The 18639-nt window shown below is 44.1% G+C and overlaps 2 protein-coding genes across 2 annotated transcripts in view; both read left to right on the top strand.

The window, feature by feature from the left end:
• SH3BGRL (SH3 domain binding glutamate rich protein like) overlaps positions 1–9142 on the top strand; it is a 29943-nt gene extending 20801 nt beyond the window's left edge. Inside the window, exons 2-4 of the mRNA XM_057381736.1 lie at positions 1217–1402; positions 4090–4170; positions 7083–9142. Coding sequence (XP_057237719.1) covers positions 1217–1402; positions 4090–4170; positions 7083–7115 — 300 coding nt within the window. The 3' untranslated portion in view covers positions 7116–9142. The remainder of the gene's footprint in view (positions 1–1216; positions 1403–4089; positions 4171–7082) is intronic.
• Positions 9143–12982: 3840 nt separating this feature from the next.
• On the top strand, positions 12983–16104 carry LOC130582824 (TLR adapter interacting with SLC15A4 on the lysosome-like). Its single transcript, XM_057381742.1, has 2 exons — positions 12983–13071; positions 14580–16104. The coding sequence occupies exon 2, from the start codon at positions 14631–14633 to the stop codon at positions 15552–15554; it is 924 nt and encodes a 307-aa protein (XP_057237725.1). The 5' UTR covers positions 12983–13071; positions 14580–14630; the 3' UTR covers positions 15555–16104.
• The last annotated feature ends 2535 nt before the right edge of the window (positions 16105–18639 follow it).

Here is an 18639-nt window from a genome sequence, read left to right as displayed (position 1 = left end):
GCAGCTACAGGCCGAGTCAGGGGATGTTTGGATTTGCCGGGCTTTGCTCTCCAGCTCACATCCTTCAGGGCGGGGTTGTGCGGGTYGGGCTGGCCGGGTGGGTGCCCGTGGGTGCGGGGCTGTGCTGGCCGGGGCACAGGCTCCATATTTGGCTCTGGGCTGGCTGTCCCTGACCCCGCAGCTCTGTCTTTTCCCGTGGCCGTATATGGAGCGGCTGCTCCGGGAGCTGCGGCTGACCTGAGTTAGCACCAGYGCAGCATCTGTGAAACGCTGCTCCTGGGGCACCCAGCTCATTAGGGTGAAGCCAGGCCCWGGACTGGGTTTGCAGTGAAGGGGGTAATTTGAAGAAAACAAATTTCCCATTAAATTCCATTTTTTTTATTGTTTGCTAGGATGTGCATGGTTTTAATCTCCTTTGTGGTGGTAAAGTCATGCAGAGAGAGAGCAGAGCATAAGCAGAACATCTCTRTGTCAAGAAGTCAGTAATTCATAATGACAGTAATAAAAACCACCTTCCTTSTGCAGAGCCAGCACTGTGCTTGCCACACAGATCCTGCTTTTTCCTTGGATGCTATGTGAGTGCACAAGGACGGGTGGCATCAGGTGTGGGACCTCAGCCAGCTTCCCTAACACGAGTGAGGATGGGGATGCGGGGTCACAGCTCTCCAGAGACTGTACCTGCCCTGCTGACACCCTGGACACAGTGGCTGAGGGGTTTTTGTACAAAGAAGCATAAACCAGAAATGTTCAGTGAGATCTCTTTTGGCACCGAGGTGGACAAAAACCTCGACTTTGGAAAGTAGGGATTCAGCCTGTGCTTCCAAGGGCACAAGAAAGCAGCCTGTACCTCAAATGTGTCTCCAGCAAACTCCACTCACCAAAAAAACCAATGTTCCCCTGAGTTAACCCTAAAACCTGGCCAGCACGAGGGCCCTTCTCACACCTCTGCTTTTGGGTGGGATCCTTGAAGGTTCACAACACTCACAAATGTATAGGAACAGCATCTTTAGACTTCAGGCTGTTCAGTTACGGGAGTCAAGTCAAGGCTCAGGTCTCACTCTTCAGAAGACAATTTTTGATCCTAAGAATTTTTATATCACTCCTATTTCCAGCCTGGTTTGTACCCCCTGTTTCTGCATTGAACCGTGGAACTGCATTAAAAATTACTTCACTGATTTTGTTTGCCTTCTCTCCCCTCCTCCCTGTTTTGTGACAGATTAAAAAGCAGCAACAAGATGTGTTAGGCTTCTTGGAAGCCAACAAAATTGAATTTGAGGAGAAGGACATTGCGGCCAACGAGGAGAACCGGAAATGGATGCGGGAGAACGTCCCTGAGGACAGTCGGCCAGCGAGCGGGAACCCGCTGCCCCCCCGGCTCTTCAATGACAGTCGCTACCTCGGGGTAAGGGCTGCTGCAGCTCTCCCTGTGCCCATCCCACTCACCTCCAGCTCACCCTGTGCCCATGCCACTCACCTCCAGCTCTCCCTGTGCCCATGCCACTCACCTCCAGATCTCCCTGTGCCCATGCCACTCACCTCCAGCTCTCCCTGTGCCCATCCCACTCCTCTTCCTCACTGCCACAACCCGTGCTTCACTGCTGTGGCCAGCTGCAGTTGTCCAGACTGGGAAGGCAGTGGGAGGTGTTGGACGTTTCCCCCCATCTTGGGCTTTTAGTAATAACTGATTCTTGAATATTCCAGTCACACCATAGRAGAGATTGAAATGTGGACCTCTTGATTCAGATCCCACCTTACAGTGTAGTTCTTTTTCCCCTGTGAGTTTTTTCCCATCTTAAGGATCCCAGRTTTTTTTAATCCTCATATTCCCCATGACTGTGAACTAACACCTCACAGAACTATGGCCCTGTTACTCCAACGTTATGTTCTGTAGCAGGTTCAGAGATCTGTTCTGCCCATGTGGGGTTTGCCAGTAGGTGTGAATCCCAGATGATGTGAAGTGATGCCTACCCCATGATCGTAAATCAGTTTTCTGATCTTTCTTGGGATCGGCTCTGTGCGCTGCTTGCACAAGGAATGCCGCTGTGGTTCACTTATTCCAGTGCCTTGGACAGATTAAAACTCGTGTTGCAAACACAAATCCTACTGTAATTATTTTAATGCTTGATCAAAAGTAAGTTGCCCTGAAGTACTTGTACTCAGCAGACCATGCTTGAATGATTATTAGATTAACTGTTAGTTTTATTTTTCAAACTTAGTATCTTCTGAACAGAGCTCACAGTGTGCATTCCTCTGGTCCTTTTGAAGTCTGGTTCTGACCTGCACAGTCTGTAAGTCAGGACCTGCCAGTTCTGGACTTTTGTGAGACAAATTTGTGCCTACTGAAAGAAATTATTCTCAGTGTGCCAACAATTTTTCTTGCTTGTAATAGAAGCAGAACTTGAAATAATATCCACAATGAGCTGTTGTGCCACTTGGCTCTCAAACTTTTAGTGACTGGTTGTGACATGGAAAAACATTGGTTTGGAGTGACAAATGTAAGGATCAATAGTTGTCTGAGAAGGGGCTGATCACAAGGTTCTTGTTCTGTGTTTACTTCACCCCACAATTTTGGTCAATGTCATTTTGAACTTCTGAAATTTGGTCAGTTTGTGTTGCTGGATTTGAGTTGCTACAGTTCAGCTTTCAGGAAGGTAAAAGTTAATTCTGTGCCCAGAGTTTGAACCTCTTCCTGTCTTTATCTGATGCCTCTCAAGCATGAAGTTCCCYGTTTGTTCCATCTGATGCAGCACAACTGGCAGAGCAAAGAGCAAATTGGCTTTCTTGGCCGCTGTGCAGCAGAGAGGCTGGAGCTGGAGATGCTGTGTGGGCTGGCATGAGCCCTGCTCCTCGGGCCCTGGAATTCCTGTCCTGGGAGATGCTGTGGAGCAGGCTCATGGACTATGCACCAGCGAGATAAACAGCCCCTTTGTTATCAAGCAGCCTCAGTCCTGTCAACAGAAGGGCTTCAGGGAGGATTTACCATAATCATACACATTTTTATCAAACCAGCAAGCAAATGCTGCGTGTGCAAATGGAGCAATAATTAATTATCCCTGAAGTCCAGGCATCTGGAATCTTCCGGTCCCTGTACTTTGTTCTGTTCCAGCTGCAGCAGCCTCTCCTTAGAGCTGCCYCTCTGCTGTTTTCAAACAGCACTTGCTGTTCCTTAGGCTTTTGCCTCTCAGACAGTCAGGAATCCAGAGCAGCGTGCCCTAAACAGCTCTTCCTGACTCCAGCCTGAGACTGAGTTGCTGCCTSCCTTGGGCTTCCCAAACAGGACTCCTGCATCCAAATGTTGCCCAGGAAAGCTKGAGAAGACTGGTAATGTGCATCAATTAAAAAGGGAGAGCAGGAAAGTCRTAGGACTGATCCCTGCTAAGTTCACAAGTTTGAGGGAAGGATGTGGTAACTCAGACAACAGTGAGCTTGCACAAAACTTCTGGTTCCTTTAGTTGGGGTTTGGCAACTGGTATTTCTTTTTATTTCTTTATTTATTGCCTTAATTTTCCTGGGAAGTGGCTGTGTGTGTTCAGGGCATTTGTAGTGCACTGTGAGTGCCCCCCCATTGCCTACATTTGCACAGACTAATCCTTAATGGGAAATGTGATGGGAAAGGTGCACTCTCAGTGTAAAGGTTTCAGTGGAATTTCTGACAGGTTTAAGAGCTGGAGTCCACAGTTGCACTGTTGCCAGCTCCATCAGGAATTAGCAATGACAACTAGGTACATCAGGGTTTCTGATGACAAGGACCAGGATCAGCTGCTTTTGCAGGAGGGACATCCACACCAGACCAATGACACCTGCCTTGTGTGGAGTTTGTCCCTCTGGGAAGGCCTGGAGCACCTCACAACAACATCTTGTTGAGACAGAGGGTGAATTCCCAATTTGTCCCTTTCCAGCCCTTTGCAGACCACTTTATGTGCTGTTAGTGTTGATCTCTGTACCTGAGGTAATGCTGGATTTTGCATTCAGCCACAAGAAGCAGTTTGCTTGATGTGGGTTGGGTGACACCCCAAAATGAAGTGAGATTGTTCCTGACAATTCATTCCTCTGTCTTTTTTATTCCCTCTCCCTCCTGCCCTGATGAAGGACTACAATGCTTTCTTCGAGGCGCGGGAGAACAACGCCGTGTACGCCTTTCTGGGCTTGACTGCACCTCCTGGGTCAAAGGTAGGTGAGCACCTCCCCACAGCGAGCCCCAGGCTGTGGCTTACACCTCCTCCTCCTCTGCTCACAGCAGCGTCTGGATGTGTGCTGTGGTTGCCCCCTTCAATCTCCCTGGGAGATACTCAGTCTCCAGAGATTCTCAGGCTTCAGCTTCAAAAGAGCAGTTAATATTTGCACTGAAGAATGTATAAGAAATCAAGATGAAAAAAAAGTCCCAAAACCAAAGAATGTTTTCAGTTCAGTAAAAGAATTTAATTCATGTAAAATTTTGATGAGATKTTTCTACTAGAAAATCCCTTGAGACCAGAGCCACAGTTTCTGAAATAGCATGGTCTTACTTCAGAGTAATTTTTTCCTCCAGCTAGTTATCCAAAGCTTATTTTCCTTTGCCAATTACAAACTGGGCTGCTGCTTTGCAGATGCAATGGGCTGGAATTCTCCTTTTGATTTTGATAGGATAAGACAAGCCTGCTTTATACGTTTCACTTGACAGCAGCAGGATCCTCCAGGTCACTTCCAGCTTTCTTGTTCCAGTGGATAAACACGCCGTTCCCTTTCAGCTTTACTCATGTACAAGTTGAAGGTCATGCTGTGCACATCACTAAGAGACCTAATTTTAAAGGTGGATGGTGACCCATGAGCAGTGAGCACTGCAGGTTGTAGAGCAGACTGAAGCAATTTTGGGAGACAAATTTCCGGCAGTAAATCAGCTCCACTGATGGGAACGATGTGATGAGGGAAAGCTGCCTCGTGCAGAGCTGCACAGAGCAGAGCCTGGGATCTGCACCCCTCATCAGACCAGCTGCACACAGTGCCACAGTCCTGGTGCAGTTCTTGGAACATCTGCACTGCAGTGCTCAGCAGAGTGTGCAGGATGGAGCCAAGGAGTGAGGAAGCAATCCTGAGACTSTGGGATGCAGGGAAGCTCGTGCCTTTCCCCTGGGAAGTGCAGTGGTACCAGAGAGCAGCTGCTGCCATAACAAATCAGGTCACCTGTCTCAGKAACATTAGGAATGTCGCTGCTTCCCAGACCTGCTGGCTGGCAGGAGCAGCCAGCATGGCTGTCAGGAGCTCTGATTGTGTCCTAAGGGATGCTCCAGTTCTGTCCTCACRTAAGGAAAAGGTGAATTTTAAATAGGAGGGATAGAATGCAGTTGTACTCTGCTCAATTTCCATGTTGTGTTGGGCTGATGAYGGTAAAAATAACCTTTGCAGAAGTGCCCTTGTACCCCCTGCATCCTGCTCTGGGGCTGATTTTGGGAATCCCTCCCACAATTAGGATGTCCAGCCAAGTTGGTTGCCTGCGGCTGATCAGGGTACATGGGTTTGTAGGTGCTGAAATGGGCATTTCCAGCACAGCTGCAGCRTGGATATAATGCTGTAGGTAATGACATGGCATTTGCAGCAAATGGCAGCAGGCTGGGAGCAGCCTTGGCAGGAAATCTCCATTCAATGCCATCAGGAGAGATTTGGGAAGTTGCTTGGCTCTGAACACAAAGGTTTGATATTAATGCTAAACAGGAATGGCTCAGAAGTGAGCATGGAAAATCCAAGTAACTATTTTCTCAGTCCTGGAGGTTTGGTYTGTCCTTTGGATCTGCAAACTCTGGGAAAGGCTGGCTGATCTTAAATATCCCTACTTCAGGCAATAGGGGTGGATTTTAAAAGGAGATGATTTTATGAGGTAAAAGCTGTGCTTTATTATTTCTTTATGAAGGATTTAAGAGCTGAGAGGATGCTCAGTGAGGGGCCTTGAGGGAGGAAGAAGGAAAAGAATGAAAAAGGGGCAATGTCAAGCCTTGAAAGCTGGGCCTCTCCCAGATAACTTGCAGGACCTACGCCCAAGGAAGTGGAATTTGACCTCCAAGAAAAATAGGTTAGCAGGTTACTTGTTYCAGCCTTCCTGGGCATGAGTGAAATACCAGGAATCCTCTCCAACTTCCCACTGCCTATTCTGAAGAGAAGTACTTTGTCTTGCAAAAAGAAAGAGTGAGATGTCACTATTGCAGTGCCCTGGACTGGTTAATGGAGTTGTTACAAAGCCAAGGGAACCTTCTCCTCTTTCTTACCATTCAAAGAACCACTTGTCTCTTAGAGAKTATCAAACATGCTGCTTTTCCCCAGACTTTGTAGCTCTTTTTGATCTTCCTTTTATTGTTCACCTGCCTTTTGTGCCGTGGATGGCCGGGATGTCCTCACGTGAGGGCTGTGGTGACACCCTGGCCCTGCTCCCTGACCCGTGACAGGCCAGCAGAGCACGGGCCAGGAGCACAGCAGCTCCAAGCCAGGCTCTTCCCACGGCCTGAGTTCAAAGGCAGGATGAGGGCAGTTAGCCAGGAAAACCAGAGTGATCCACCACATCCAAGATACAGGAGATACACATGGGACTTCCTGCCCTGCAGGCTGGGGTCACCACTCTGTCTCCTCTTAAAAAAATCTTACAGACTTCTTGGAAATTTCCSTCTTAGTTCTTGCTCCTCATGTGTTTTGTTTGTTTAGCAATGCTGGCTCATGGTAACAATGATATTGAATCTGTTATCTTGAGTATTTCTATGCAGTCACAAAAGCAAATGGCTTCATTACAYCTTAGCAGATGTTGAACTTTGTCCTTTCAAATAAACCAGGCTGTCCCCACTGAGGTGCTGCACTGAGGGCACTGGGATTTCATCTCTCATTCATCTCCTTGTAGGTCATGGTGCTGCTGGCAGGTAATTAAATTAATCTGCAGTCAAAAGTACACTCGGAGAAACCAAAAGGAAATTCCTTTTGCATTTCTTCTGTTGTCATTCTGTTCCCACTAGTGATCACCTTACAAAGGTTGAAAGAAGACTGAAGAATGCAGCTTATTGTTTTATAGTGTTCCTTCTGAAATGTACTGGGAGACTACTAACATGTAATTCTCTTTGCTGTTTCAGGAAGCTGAAGCACTGGCCAAGCAGCAAGCGTGAATTTCAACTGCCTTAAATGTCTGTAAAGGGAATTTCCACAGCTTTTTATAAACTACTCCAACTGTCTCTGCTTCAAGAAACATAGATGTGATTTCTAACATTTGATTGGTGCTTGCAGCATTCACTGTCCGTAACACAAATTGAACACAGGATGGAAATGGGAATTTCAGGGTAGGGAGGAGCAACAGTGGGTTCTGATGGAAGCYGAAGCAATCAGACATGAATGAGTTACATTTAGTTTAAACTGTCCTGGCAATTCGTCCATTTTGACTAAACTTAAAGAAACTATTTTAGTACTAAAAATGCAGATTGGTTTTACCTAGAGATCCAACTTTTTAAACTATGGAAAACAGCATCTAAAACCTCGTCAGATACTAATTTAGTGCCTGGGTTGCCTCAAAAATGTTACTGAGTTACACRGTAATTTTTCAGTGTCTTTCCTGGTTTCAGATGAATTTGTAGGTGGTACCRTGTAGTTTAACCATTGTAGTCACTTTGGAAAGTTGTGTTTGTCTTCTGTAGAATGGATATTTAAGGTTTGTATTGTTACACACTGTACAGATGATAAAACCCCCAACAAACCCCATGTATTTCTCATTTAAGTGATCTGTGTGGGCTCTTTGGACAAAAAGGGATGTGAGCAGTGGACACAGGTCCCTCACAGCTGCCTAAGCACGAGCGATGACACATCTGGGGCAAGATTCAATGTTGCAAACAAGCCAAAATGGCCAGAAATGGCATTTCCTTACCTGTGTAAGGGTGAAAGCCTTTAATGTATTTCTCTACAAAAATACCAGTTCACACTGCTTAGAGCATTAAACATCTCACTGCATGTTCAAGTAGCCATTAGGTTAATATAGTATTTTTTCAAATGAGGAAATAAATGTTTGAATAGCAAAAGTAATTGTAATTAAACAAGACTTTTTTTTTAAGGTTTAAAAATTTCATTTCCATTGTTATTGCCATATCATAAAGCTATTACAGGAATTGCAAATCTCTCAGTGTCTTGCACGGGTGAATGTACCACGTGCAATAKTAACCTGTGTGTTCTCCCAGTGCTCATGAGGGAGCCTGTAATTTCTGCCATATTTTAATTCCTGATTTATCATTTTGTGAGCCTGGGAAGCAGTTTGAAGCTTGTGCTTACAAAAGCAGCAGAGCACAGTGTCACGAGGCAGAGGGATGGATGCGTGCTGCCTTACCTTAAAGATAACACACACAACTGTGCTTTTTARTTAACAGTTTTTGTCAGGAATTACTGAATTCTGTGAAATTTAAGATCAAAGTYTGGTTATGTTTTAAATCCAGCATCMGATTATTTTTGTTCACTATSATTTCATCTTTCTGAACGAGGTGATTTTTCTTTCTTAAAATTGGCCTAATCCTTGTCTTGTCTAAATTCCTGCTCAAGTTTTTGGGAACTTTTTTTTAAGGGAAGTGTGAGGAAAGTGGGATTTGACACACAAGTACCCACACSAGTTTGCTGTGTTTCCTGTGCAAGTTTGGTGAATTACAGCCATTATTTTGGAGAAGCTGTAATTAAAAGTCGCTGCCAAATTCTGTCAGTTCAGCGACCCAAAACATTCTGAAACGAGGTCAATCCCTGTCTCAACGGTCAAGAAAATTGCCAAGTTTAAGAAAGCAAAGTCACTCCCCTCATCTGTCCCCCCCACCATATGGGAGCGTTCAAACTGTATCAGCATTCCTAAGGCAGCTCTGGTGAGCCAGGCTGAATTATTCCTTTGTCCAGGGAACAAGGCACCGACACAAACTGAAAATACCCAAAACCTCTTTGTTGTGTGTGTAAAACTTGAGTTTTTTGATGCAGATCTCTTGCATGACTTTAGGAGTGCCAGGAATCTGTTACCTCTGTGCTGGTTTTCTGTTTCCATGGGTGCAAGAACTGAATTTGTTCTTTTCTTTCTTATTTTTTTTTCCTCTGTAGAAAGCAGGCATTGAGGATTTAACCTGTATATTAACCATTCCTGTATCATTCCAATAAAGTTGTTTTAGAACACTTTCTCACACCATGACTTGCTTGCATGTTTTGTTCACAGTTTGAATTTTGAAGCTGAAAGTGGAGTTCTCAGATGAAAACGCTTCAAAAGTTCAGAGTTTATACAAGGTGAACACCATGGATCTACTGCTGCTGTGTGTAGAGTCTTCTGGGTTGGATCTCTCACCTGCTGCAGCTAATGGATTTAATTACTAAATGGGATTTAATTTAGGATACACCTACCCAAAATAGTGTGTCAAGGTTTGGGTTATTTCCCTGATTATTCTGCTTTCCTGGGCATTCCCCAGGAAAGCTTGGAAGTGGCCAGGACACAGCAGCTGCTCCCRCACTCACAGAACTCACCCACCCCTCCCCAGCTCGTTTACAAACTGTAATTAATTAGCTTTATGCTGCTCACAGCAGGGAGCTCTGATATTTCATATTTGTGTTGCCACAGGGCAGTGCAGGATCAATTTTAAACTTCACTTTTACCTTCCCTGTTTGCCCGGTAGATCAGCAGGTACCTCCTTCCTGCTTCACATGCTGACATTTTGCACCCCCTGGAAGATCTGTGGAGTTACAAATCCCAGAYTTCACATCTTTTGGAGGATACCAATAACCTGATCTTTTTAAGAGTGGTTTGTAATTTTTACAGGATCATCTTCTGTGTGAGTAACTAAAGCACAGCCAAGCACCATTAGTCACAGGGTTTTGCAAGGGGGCTATTGCTTGTCCCTCACACTTGTCCTTCCGTAGTGTCACAGAACTGGTCCATAAGATGGGAAAAGGGCCATGAATGCCATTTCTAAATTTTAATAAATCCCATTTACTYCCCCTGTGTATCCCCTCCACTTGCACCACTCAGAAAACTGCTTTTCTTTTATTAAATTGGCTTAAAAATCCAGTTGTTATTAATGCAAAGCTCAATACAGTTTCCTAAAACCTTTAAAAACCAAGCTACGCATGTGTGACAACTTTCCCTACACCAGGCTGCWCATATCCTAATCTCATGGCACAAATAAATCATTCCCAAATCGTTACCTTTTAGTGAGTTTTCTGCAGAAATATTCTGTGACTTACCCGTATCATGTGAACCTGGTAGAATGTTTTAAAGGTTCATTATGGCAGTTTTGAAGTTTATGATAAAAAATTTTTGACCATATTGGTAAACTTTTGGAAATGTAAAAGAATTCTAAAAGTTGAGGTGATGAAGTAGAARTTGCTGGATTACTACAGGTGAGCACAAGAATGAGTACTGAGTGTGMTAAATASATATATTTAGTACAAAATACACGTGTTGTATTCATGAAGTAGCAGAATTGGTCCTGTATATATGGTAATAGTAATATATAGTAATACCTTATAGATATATGCATATATACACATACTTTTACACATTTGCTCTACAGCAATATATAATTCCTTTATACTAGAATTCTAGTAATTCCTTCTCTCACAGGTTAGTTTATTGAAGATATCAGGAATTAGGCCATTTCTTAAATTTTTAATTCACTATTTCAAAATCCTTAAAAGGAAACCAGCACATCCTTAACGACGTCAGCAGCATTATCATTCCCATATATCTGGCTCCAGTTCTTTCCCCAGCACGCAGGGCAGGTTATTTTGTGTTTACAGGAACGCCCCGAGTCCCGCCMGGCCCCGCTCTGAGGGGCCGCAATGGCGCCCGGGCCCTGCAGCAGCGCCGCGCGCCGTTGCCGCGGCAACCAGGAGCCAATCAGCGACCGATAAAAGTCCGCCCCGTTTTTTATTGGACAATATAGCTGCCAGTCATCGTTAAGTCACGCCCACCCAGTACTTAAGCCGTGAGGGCGGGGCGGGCGATGCACGCGAGCTGTGGGTGTGCGGGGGTTCTGTGGCCTGGGGGTGGTGTCGGGGTGAAATCCCCCTTAGAATGAAAATAAAGTGTTCGTAACTGCTGTGCTTAGGAAAAAAAAAACCCTCGACGTAAAACCTTTTAAACCCGTCAGTATCTTATTTCATGTTCATTTGCGTGTGAAGTACGCAGCCTGTGCTGAAAGTACAGACATGCAGCCGTAGTTCATATCATATATATAATATTGAGTGGTAGTATTTACTTTTTCCAGATAYGAGTGTTAATATTCTTTTTCAATATATACTCGGCTCTAAATTCTGACATCCTTGCCTTGCTTTTTGTCCTAACTCCAGACTGCACTCRGCTTCTGCTGTAACTTTAGTTCTATCTCATTCTGATTTTATTTTTCTAAATAGAAGGGCATATCTTTTGGGTAAGATTTCATTGAAAGACTACATTGATTTTTGCTTGGATATTGATGCATTTAACAYCTGAATCCCAGGATGGTTTGGGTCGGAATGGACCYTAAAGYTCATCTCATCCCACTCCAAACACCTTCCTTGGATCAGGTTGCTGGGCATGAAATGGAAGTTGACTTGGTTTTAATCACTCCAGACAAATTATCTGACTCGATTTCTTCCTCCTTCTCTTCTTTTGTGTTCTGTTGAAACAGCTGCACAAAAATTCCAGCTGCAGCTGGCACTAATTACAAGCTTGGGGAGGTTTAAAACTTGACTTGAAATTTGATTCCCCCTGGTTCCTGCCCCCGAGGCTGCGGGCAGTGACTGCTGGAGCCCCAGCCACACCTTCTGTGCCCAAATTGCCTGTGTGAAGTGATTAAAAAACAGGTCATTTTGAACAACTTCTAAATATTAAATGAGTTTTACATAAATTTGGTGGGAGTAAAAATAGCTTTCATGAAAACGAAAGTATTCTGTGAAAGACAGGTGAAAAGGAGAGAGGTCAGGTAATTTTAGAGAATTCATTGAAACTGTAGGGCCTGAATTACTCCAAACCTAATTTTTAAGGCACAACATGACTTCCCACTGACAGGGGGCAGGGTTAGATTAGATATTAGGAAGAAATTCTGCCTTGTGAGGGTGGGGAGGCCMTGGCACAGGGTGCCCAGAGAAGCTGTGGCTGCTCCTGGATCCCTGAAARTGTCCAAGGYCAGGTTGGACAGGACTGSGAAGAAGCTGGGATAGTGGAAGGTGTCCCTGCTGTGGAATGGGATGATCGTTTGTGTCTTACTCCCATCATTGAACAGTGTCTTTTTACAATCTTTCATTTAATACTTGTGTATGATTCAGCTCCTGATTTATTTGGTCTTTTTATCTTCTGAGAAAAAAGAAATTTAGAGAAGGCCTCAACAGAAAACTCTTCAGACTGTCTGTGGGCTGCATCCTGCACTCAGGGATGGCTCTGTGCACAAACTTGGCTTCAGCTTCAAGAGGACACCTAAAACCCCATGGGAACACCTGTGATGTGCCAGAGGCAATTTTTGAACCCCAAAAGAGTGGCTTTGGTCAATGAGCAACAGAACTGTGCAGAGCTGCCACTGTCTGCTGCTTTCAGATTGGCACATCTTCCTGTTCGCATTTCATAAATGTGGGGATTTCATCGAAATCCGGACCAGAGGAAGTTGCCAACTTCTTTCCTATCAGTGGCTCATCACAAGACTCTAAATTCAGCCGTGTGTTTGCAAAGGGGAAGTGGTGTCAGTCCACAAGTCAGCTGAGCAGTGCCAAGCTCCTGCCAATGGAAGTGTTGGTGGGATTTGGTTCCAATTTCACTCTGCCCTGACCCTCTGCTCCTTCCCCGTGCCCTGTTCTGGCAGTCAGCAGCATTTCAGCATCGCACTGTGGTCAGGAACATCTCAATTCATTTTCAAACATCCTCTTTCAGGCTCAGCCCTCGCTTTGTGTTCAAAAACCGCGCCCGTTCCCAGCAGGATCACTTCTGTTTTATGAGGGAAAAAAAGCTGGGGAACTGCATCATGAGTGCGTCAGGGTTTTTATGCACAGACAGCAGTGAGGAAAGAGTGTGAAATCCTCTGCCCTCTGCCAGCAGCTGCAGCAGGAGAGCTCTGGGCTCAGGGAAATCTGCCTCAGACCCAGCTGGGCTTGGTAAGTTGGGRTTTTTGTGCCTTTTTTWAAWTTTTCCTTATGCTTTCCAGAACTCAGGAAAACACTCACTTTCTTTTGAAGGGACCAGTGTTTCCAAGATTGCCATCTTTTAGCTCTACATGAGCATCTTCAATATAACCCAAAATTTATCAGCAGGTGAGGAGCTGGGGATGTTGAGGTCCTACAGACCAGGKTGAGGATGTCCTGCAAGGCACACAACATTCCACATTCCATGAACCTTTAGCAAGATTTACACTGCCAGGTATTCTTCTTTCTTTGGAAATTGGTTAATTAAGGCCCTTAAGTGCTTAAGAAAGTGTTGCCCTGCTTTTTACATTTGTAAATGACTCTGTARATAACCAGCTGTGCTAATGTGGCCGGGTCTGCTGCCTTTTCCACCTCAAAATTCCAGTGTTCCCTTCAGCTTCAGGGAGGGAACTGTGCCAGTCAAACTAAAAGAACCCCACAAYAATAAAAACCAAGCAGCTGTGCTGCTCCAGCATGTAAATATTAGGGAGAAAGTCACGTTTTCCATCTTTCCAGTGATTGTCAATATCTCCTGTAAGGGCTACTGGGATGGAGAATTGACCCAGTGCAGCAAGTTTCAAATGTACCAGGGTGTAGTGGTGTGTTGGAAAGTGTTGAGCCATGAGCACCTTTTGGATGTGTGAAGATCCGTGAATTATGGAGAGATTAAAAGGATATTTGAAGAACAGAATGATCTTCTAATGTTCACATTTCCCATTCCTCCATAAGAGCAGAGGTGATGATCTCCTCAGTGAGTTCAGGTCAGACTCCTGAAGATTCCCACTGATTTCACCAGTGGGTGAATTGGAAAGGAATGATAAGGAATCATTAAACACAGGAGATTGAGAYARTTATCTCTTCACTATTATCACTATTGGGGGAGGTAAATTAACTGTTTGTAACTTTGCAGTTCATCATTAAGAGGGACTCTAAACACATTTGATCTGCATTTTGAATACAGTTTTATACTTGCAGAACTCTCAGCATTTTTCAAAGCTCCTTGGCACTTCACAGGAGGGCTCAAGTCAGAAACAACATCTAAATCTGAATTTAATATTTATTTCCTTTCTATGTCACCTCTTTAGCTCTTGGAAATTGTTGTTTTTTAATGGAAAACATTGATGGTATTGACTGATGGTATTGACACAGACAAGTAAAATGATTTTGCTGATTTTTACAGCTTATAAAGTACAGTCTCAAGTAGCCATCATGCAGAAGAGACATAAGAGCAGAAGGGATTTTACAGATGAAACAGCTGATTAATGCCCTCCCTGTATCTTCAGGGACAGATTTTTTGGACATGGTAAAGAGGAAAAGCATGCAGCTTAATGTTTGCTAAAAAKAAATGCTTGAGAGGGAAAGAAAAATCACAGCCTTTGTGTGAAGTACATTTTTCATTAATAATAATAACAATAACAACAACAACAATAATAATATAATTATTATATAATTGCTGTTGTTGCATTCTGCCTGTCTTTCAGTCGCAGGGCTCCATGGAACTCTGGTGATCCCTGCTGCTCACGCTTGTCACCATGCTGGCAGAAGGCATCCTAACGAGGCTCATCTATAAAGAAATCTGTCATCAAGATAAGCCTTGCAAATCTCCTGCATCCCAAAGGGCTAAAGAGGGAATCTGGAGACAGAAGCTTGTAGACATCCCAAAAATTAAAGGCTTTGCTGATGGATGTGAGAAGCGGGAGGAGCTCTCTGCCAGAAAGAGCAAAGCAGAGCTCAGGAGTGGCCCTGGATGGGGATCCATAGAAAAGGAGCCTGCAAAGGGTCAGGAAATCCTGGTTCAAGGAACAGCATCCCCAGCTTTACATATCCCCAAGAGAGCAGGGAGCCTGGACCAGGTGGATTTGTACAGATCCTGGCYGTGTGAGAGCATTTACCAGAACTACCCTGACCTGCAGATCGGGGGGGACCGCGTGGGGGGCCACACGTGTGACTCGGGCTGTGTGCTGGACCACGTGTGTGATGAGCTGCCTGACGGCCCTGTCCTGCTCTCTGTGGATATTCCCCTGGACCAGTCCCCTCAGTGTGAGCCTCCCAAACAGCCCAGTGAAATGTCCCTGCCTGGAGATGAAGCTGGGGAAAGGAGCATCGTGTGCACTGAGGAGCCCCTTTCCAACTCTGCGCTCAACAAATACATGGAAGCCAAAGTGGCAGAGCTCTACAAACAGTTTTTTGAAGAGAGCCTGGCCAGGTGTGGTTCCATAACAAACCTGCTCAGCTGCAGCTGGCTGAGGAGCAGCCTGGACCAGATAAGTGTTCGGATCTCCAAGGAGCAGAACATAGAAACCTCCAAGGCCAGAGGAGCCCTCTTGCACTCGCTGGCTTTGTTCAGCTCCCGCAACGCTCCCAACAGGAATAGCTCCGAGTTCAGCACCCCAAACCTCCAAATCTCCAGCAGTGGGGTTGCAAAATGGAGTTGCAGGACGGAATTCACGTCCTGACTGAGCTGCTCAGCTCAGGAGAGGGATGTGATTYGGGTATGAATGTTTCACTCCGAGGATTAGGCTGGGAAATGGAAACATTTACACACTACACTTGTTTGAATTAATATTTTAAGGCATAAACCCCTTTAGTAGCAGGTGAAGTAAAGGTCACTCTTTTGTAATAGAGAATTTGAAATTAACTTCTCTCCAAAATACTGGTTAATCACGTTTTTATAAYGTATATGGAATCATAGAACTGTTAAGCTTGGAAGTCACCATAAGAGCATCAAGTCCTATCATCTGCCCAGCACCACTAAACCAAGTTCCACACCCACACATAAAAGCATTAATTTTGTGCAAAATCACAAMTTTTTTTTGAGCATAGATGACTGCAGTATTCCTAAAAGAATAGTGCAAAATTCCTGCACCTTCATTTGGAAATTCAGATGCAGATTTTGTGTGGAAATTCTGTTCTTTATCTTTTGAACACATTTTCTTCCTTTTCTCTTGCTTTCTGGCAAATATTTCAGCTGGAAGTTATTATGTCACCACTGTAAAATGGTAGATGAATGAGACTGTTAATTGCTCTGCAGAAGTTTTTTCTAATAAAGTTTTTGTTGGGTGTTTTTGCTTGTGGTTAGTTTTTTAAATATTTTAATCCAGCATCTTTATTTCTTGGGCATTTCTTAAAATCTTTGAGCTGAAAATATCAGTGTGATTGAGAAGAAGCTGCTCTCGAGGGAAAAGTGATCTGAGTTGGCAAAGTAAAGATTTCTCTCCCCTAATTAAAATGATAAGGAAAGATAATTCCTGATAAAGAAATAAATTAATAAAATTTAATATTAATAACATGCATCCAAGACCTAACTGATCATTGCCTGACCAAAAATTCCCATTGACCTTGGTACTGGAATATAAGCAATGCTGAATCTCATCCTTGTTTTTAGGAGGATGAGAGGAAAAGGATGTTATTGCCCTAATTCCACATGTGTCTCATTAATCCCCTCCTCAGCRTTCAAAATCAAGCCAGGAGTCTGTTGGAAGAGACCAAATGATTTCATTAAATTCCAGAGGAGTCCAGGGTGGGCAGAACTCTCCAGATTTCCCTGCTGGAGGTGCAGAGAGTAACCGAGGGCGCGAGGGGAAATATTCCAAAGGGCATCAGTAGCTGAAGATTTTGCAATTATCCGTGGCGAGAAGTRCTCTGTGGCATTTGTGCAGCCCTTGGTTCCCCCTGGGATCTATTTACAGTTCAAACCAAAAGTCTGGCCAAGAAGTTAATTGCACCAGGTTCTTCCTCAGGAAATGAGGAAGTCGGAGGTTAAACCTGAGCTCCAGGCTCGGGTGGTTTTCTGTCCTTCCCAGCGCTGAAGAATGCGTTGGAGGAGCCCCTCTCTGCTCTGCTGCTCCCCTCAATCCCAGCCCCAGGAACCAAAGCCAATGGATCAGCAGTGATCCCACTGCAGTGGGAGAATCCCTGATGGATCTGCTTCTCCATCCCCTGACAGAAACGGGGTGGTGGACAAGAAAATGGCCATCAATAATTTTATTTGGCATAATCTGCGTTTACTGAGAAGTTGTCTTCATCCCATCCCTTCTCAGGGCTGCTTTCARAGCTCATTTTCTAATTATTTGTTATTATTATTCATTAAATATGTGGGCAGTGTGAGTTGGAATGAAAACAAAACCACACAACAGCAGCGTTTCGAGGAAAATAGGTAATTTAAAACACACAATGACGTGTTTTTGCAGCACAAATGAAAGTGCAGGTAAATGCACGTTGTTGATGTAAAGCAGATTGTATTTTGTTATTGATTTTAGATCGTTTTGGCCGTGGAAAAATATTGTCCATGAGCTTTTCTCCCCCCCAAGTATTTGCTACTCTGGTTTAATCCAGGATTTTAGTAACTTCTCAAAAYTAATTTCTCTCTGTAGGAAGAAAGATATTGCTGCACAATACATTTGAGGGGCAAAATCTGGTCATTTCTAAAAAGCCRAAACAAATACATTTATTACTTAAACATGATTTTAATTTCAATTTTGTTTTAATTGACATGTTGCRATCCATGACCTGCTTTGGATTTATTTCTATTTGGAAGATGCTGAGTCCCATTATAAGTTTGAATAAAACTCCATCAGCTGCACTGGAGCTATGCCCRTTTTCACTAGCAGGAAAAATGCCTCATTGAACCCAAATTCCATGGGGAAAATCCCTGGAAAGGTGCTTTTCCAGCCCGCTGAAGGGCAGCAGCTGGATTTCATTACAAGGGAAAGCAGTGCCATATTTTACAGGGCAGAAATCCACAGCCAGATCCTGCCTGGAGTTCATTTTTAGCCCCATGCCAGAAATTCTGATGCTGGATGAGAAATGCTGGCAGGAAAATTTAACCTTCATATCCAGCTCTCATTCCATGTTCCCACAGAGGAATATTCACCAGGTCCTGGGACCCAGACCCTGTAGAAAGCTGGACTTTTTAGTTAAATTTCCCCAATTAATCCTGGAGTCAGGATGTTCCCCAGCCTGCCTTGACTGTGGGAAGGTGACTTCATCTGCCTGGAGGATAATTGGGATTTTTGCACATTAACATTTTTTTTCTGAGATTTATTAAATAGGCAAATGGTGATATCTAGTGGTGGTTTCCTTTAGTACCTTCCAGGTCAGGATTTTCAGAGCTTCACAACCATTTTGCAACCTCAAAGTCYRTCTTTTCTCTGGAGGGAGGATTATWTCYCACAAAAAGGATGCCCAGGTGTGCAGAATAACAACTTCCATCAATTAATATTCTAGTCAAGTTAAAATCTAGAAGGATTAAAAACCTTAAAAACAAAGGCCAAATCCTTCCCTTTGGGACTAAAAAACCTAGCTGACAATCAGAAAAATCTCAAACACTAAATACCTGTATTTTTCATTAATCACTCTCTTAAACATGAAAATGCCACTTGTTTGTTAAGCGAATGAAACTAAACCTGAGTGGCTTATTTTTTTTCACCCAAAATGTAAAACATTAATCTGCTTTTCATGGGCTGAAGTCTACTTTTTAGCAGAGTATTTTTTCTTGCTCTCCCCTAGTTTATCTAGTTTATAAATGGTATGGCAAAACTG

This window comes from Malurus melanocephalus, unplaced genomic scaffold (assembly GCF_030028575.1).
Source record: "Malurus melanocephalus ecotype Western Australia unplaced genomic scaffold, MMel_1.1 scaffold_525, whole genome shotgun sequence".
Taxonomy (NCBI): domain Eukaryota; kingdom Metazoa; phylum Chordata; class Aves; order Passeriformes; family Maluridae; genus Malurus; species Malurus melanocephalus.
This window is presented reverse-complemented; position numbering and strand designations above follow the sequence as displayed.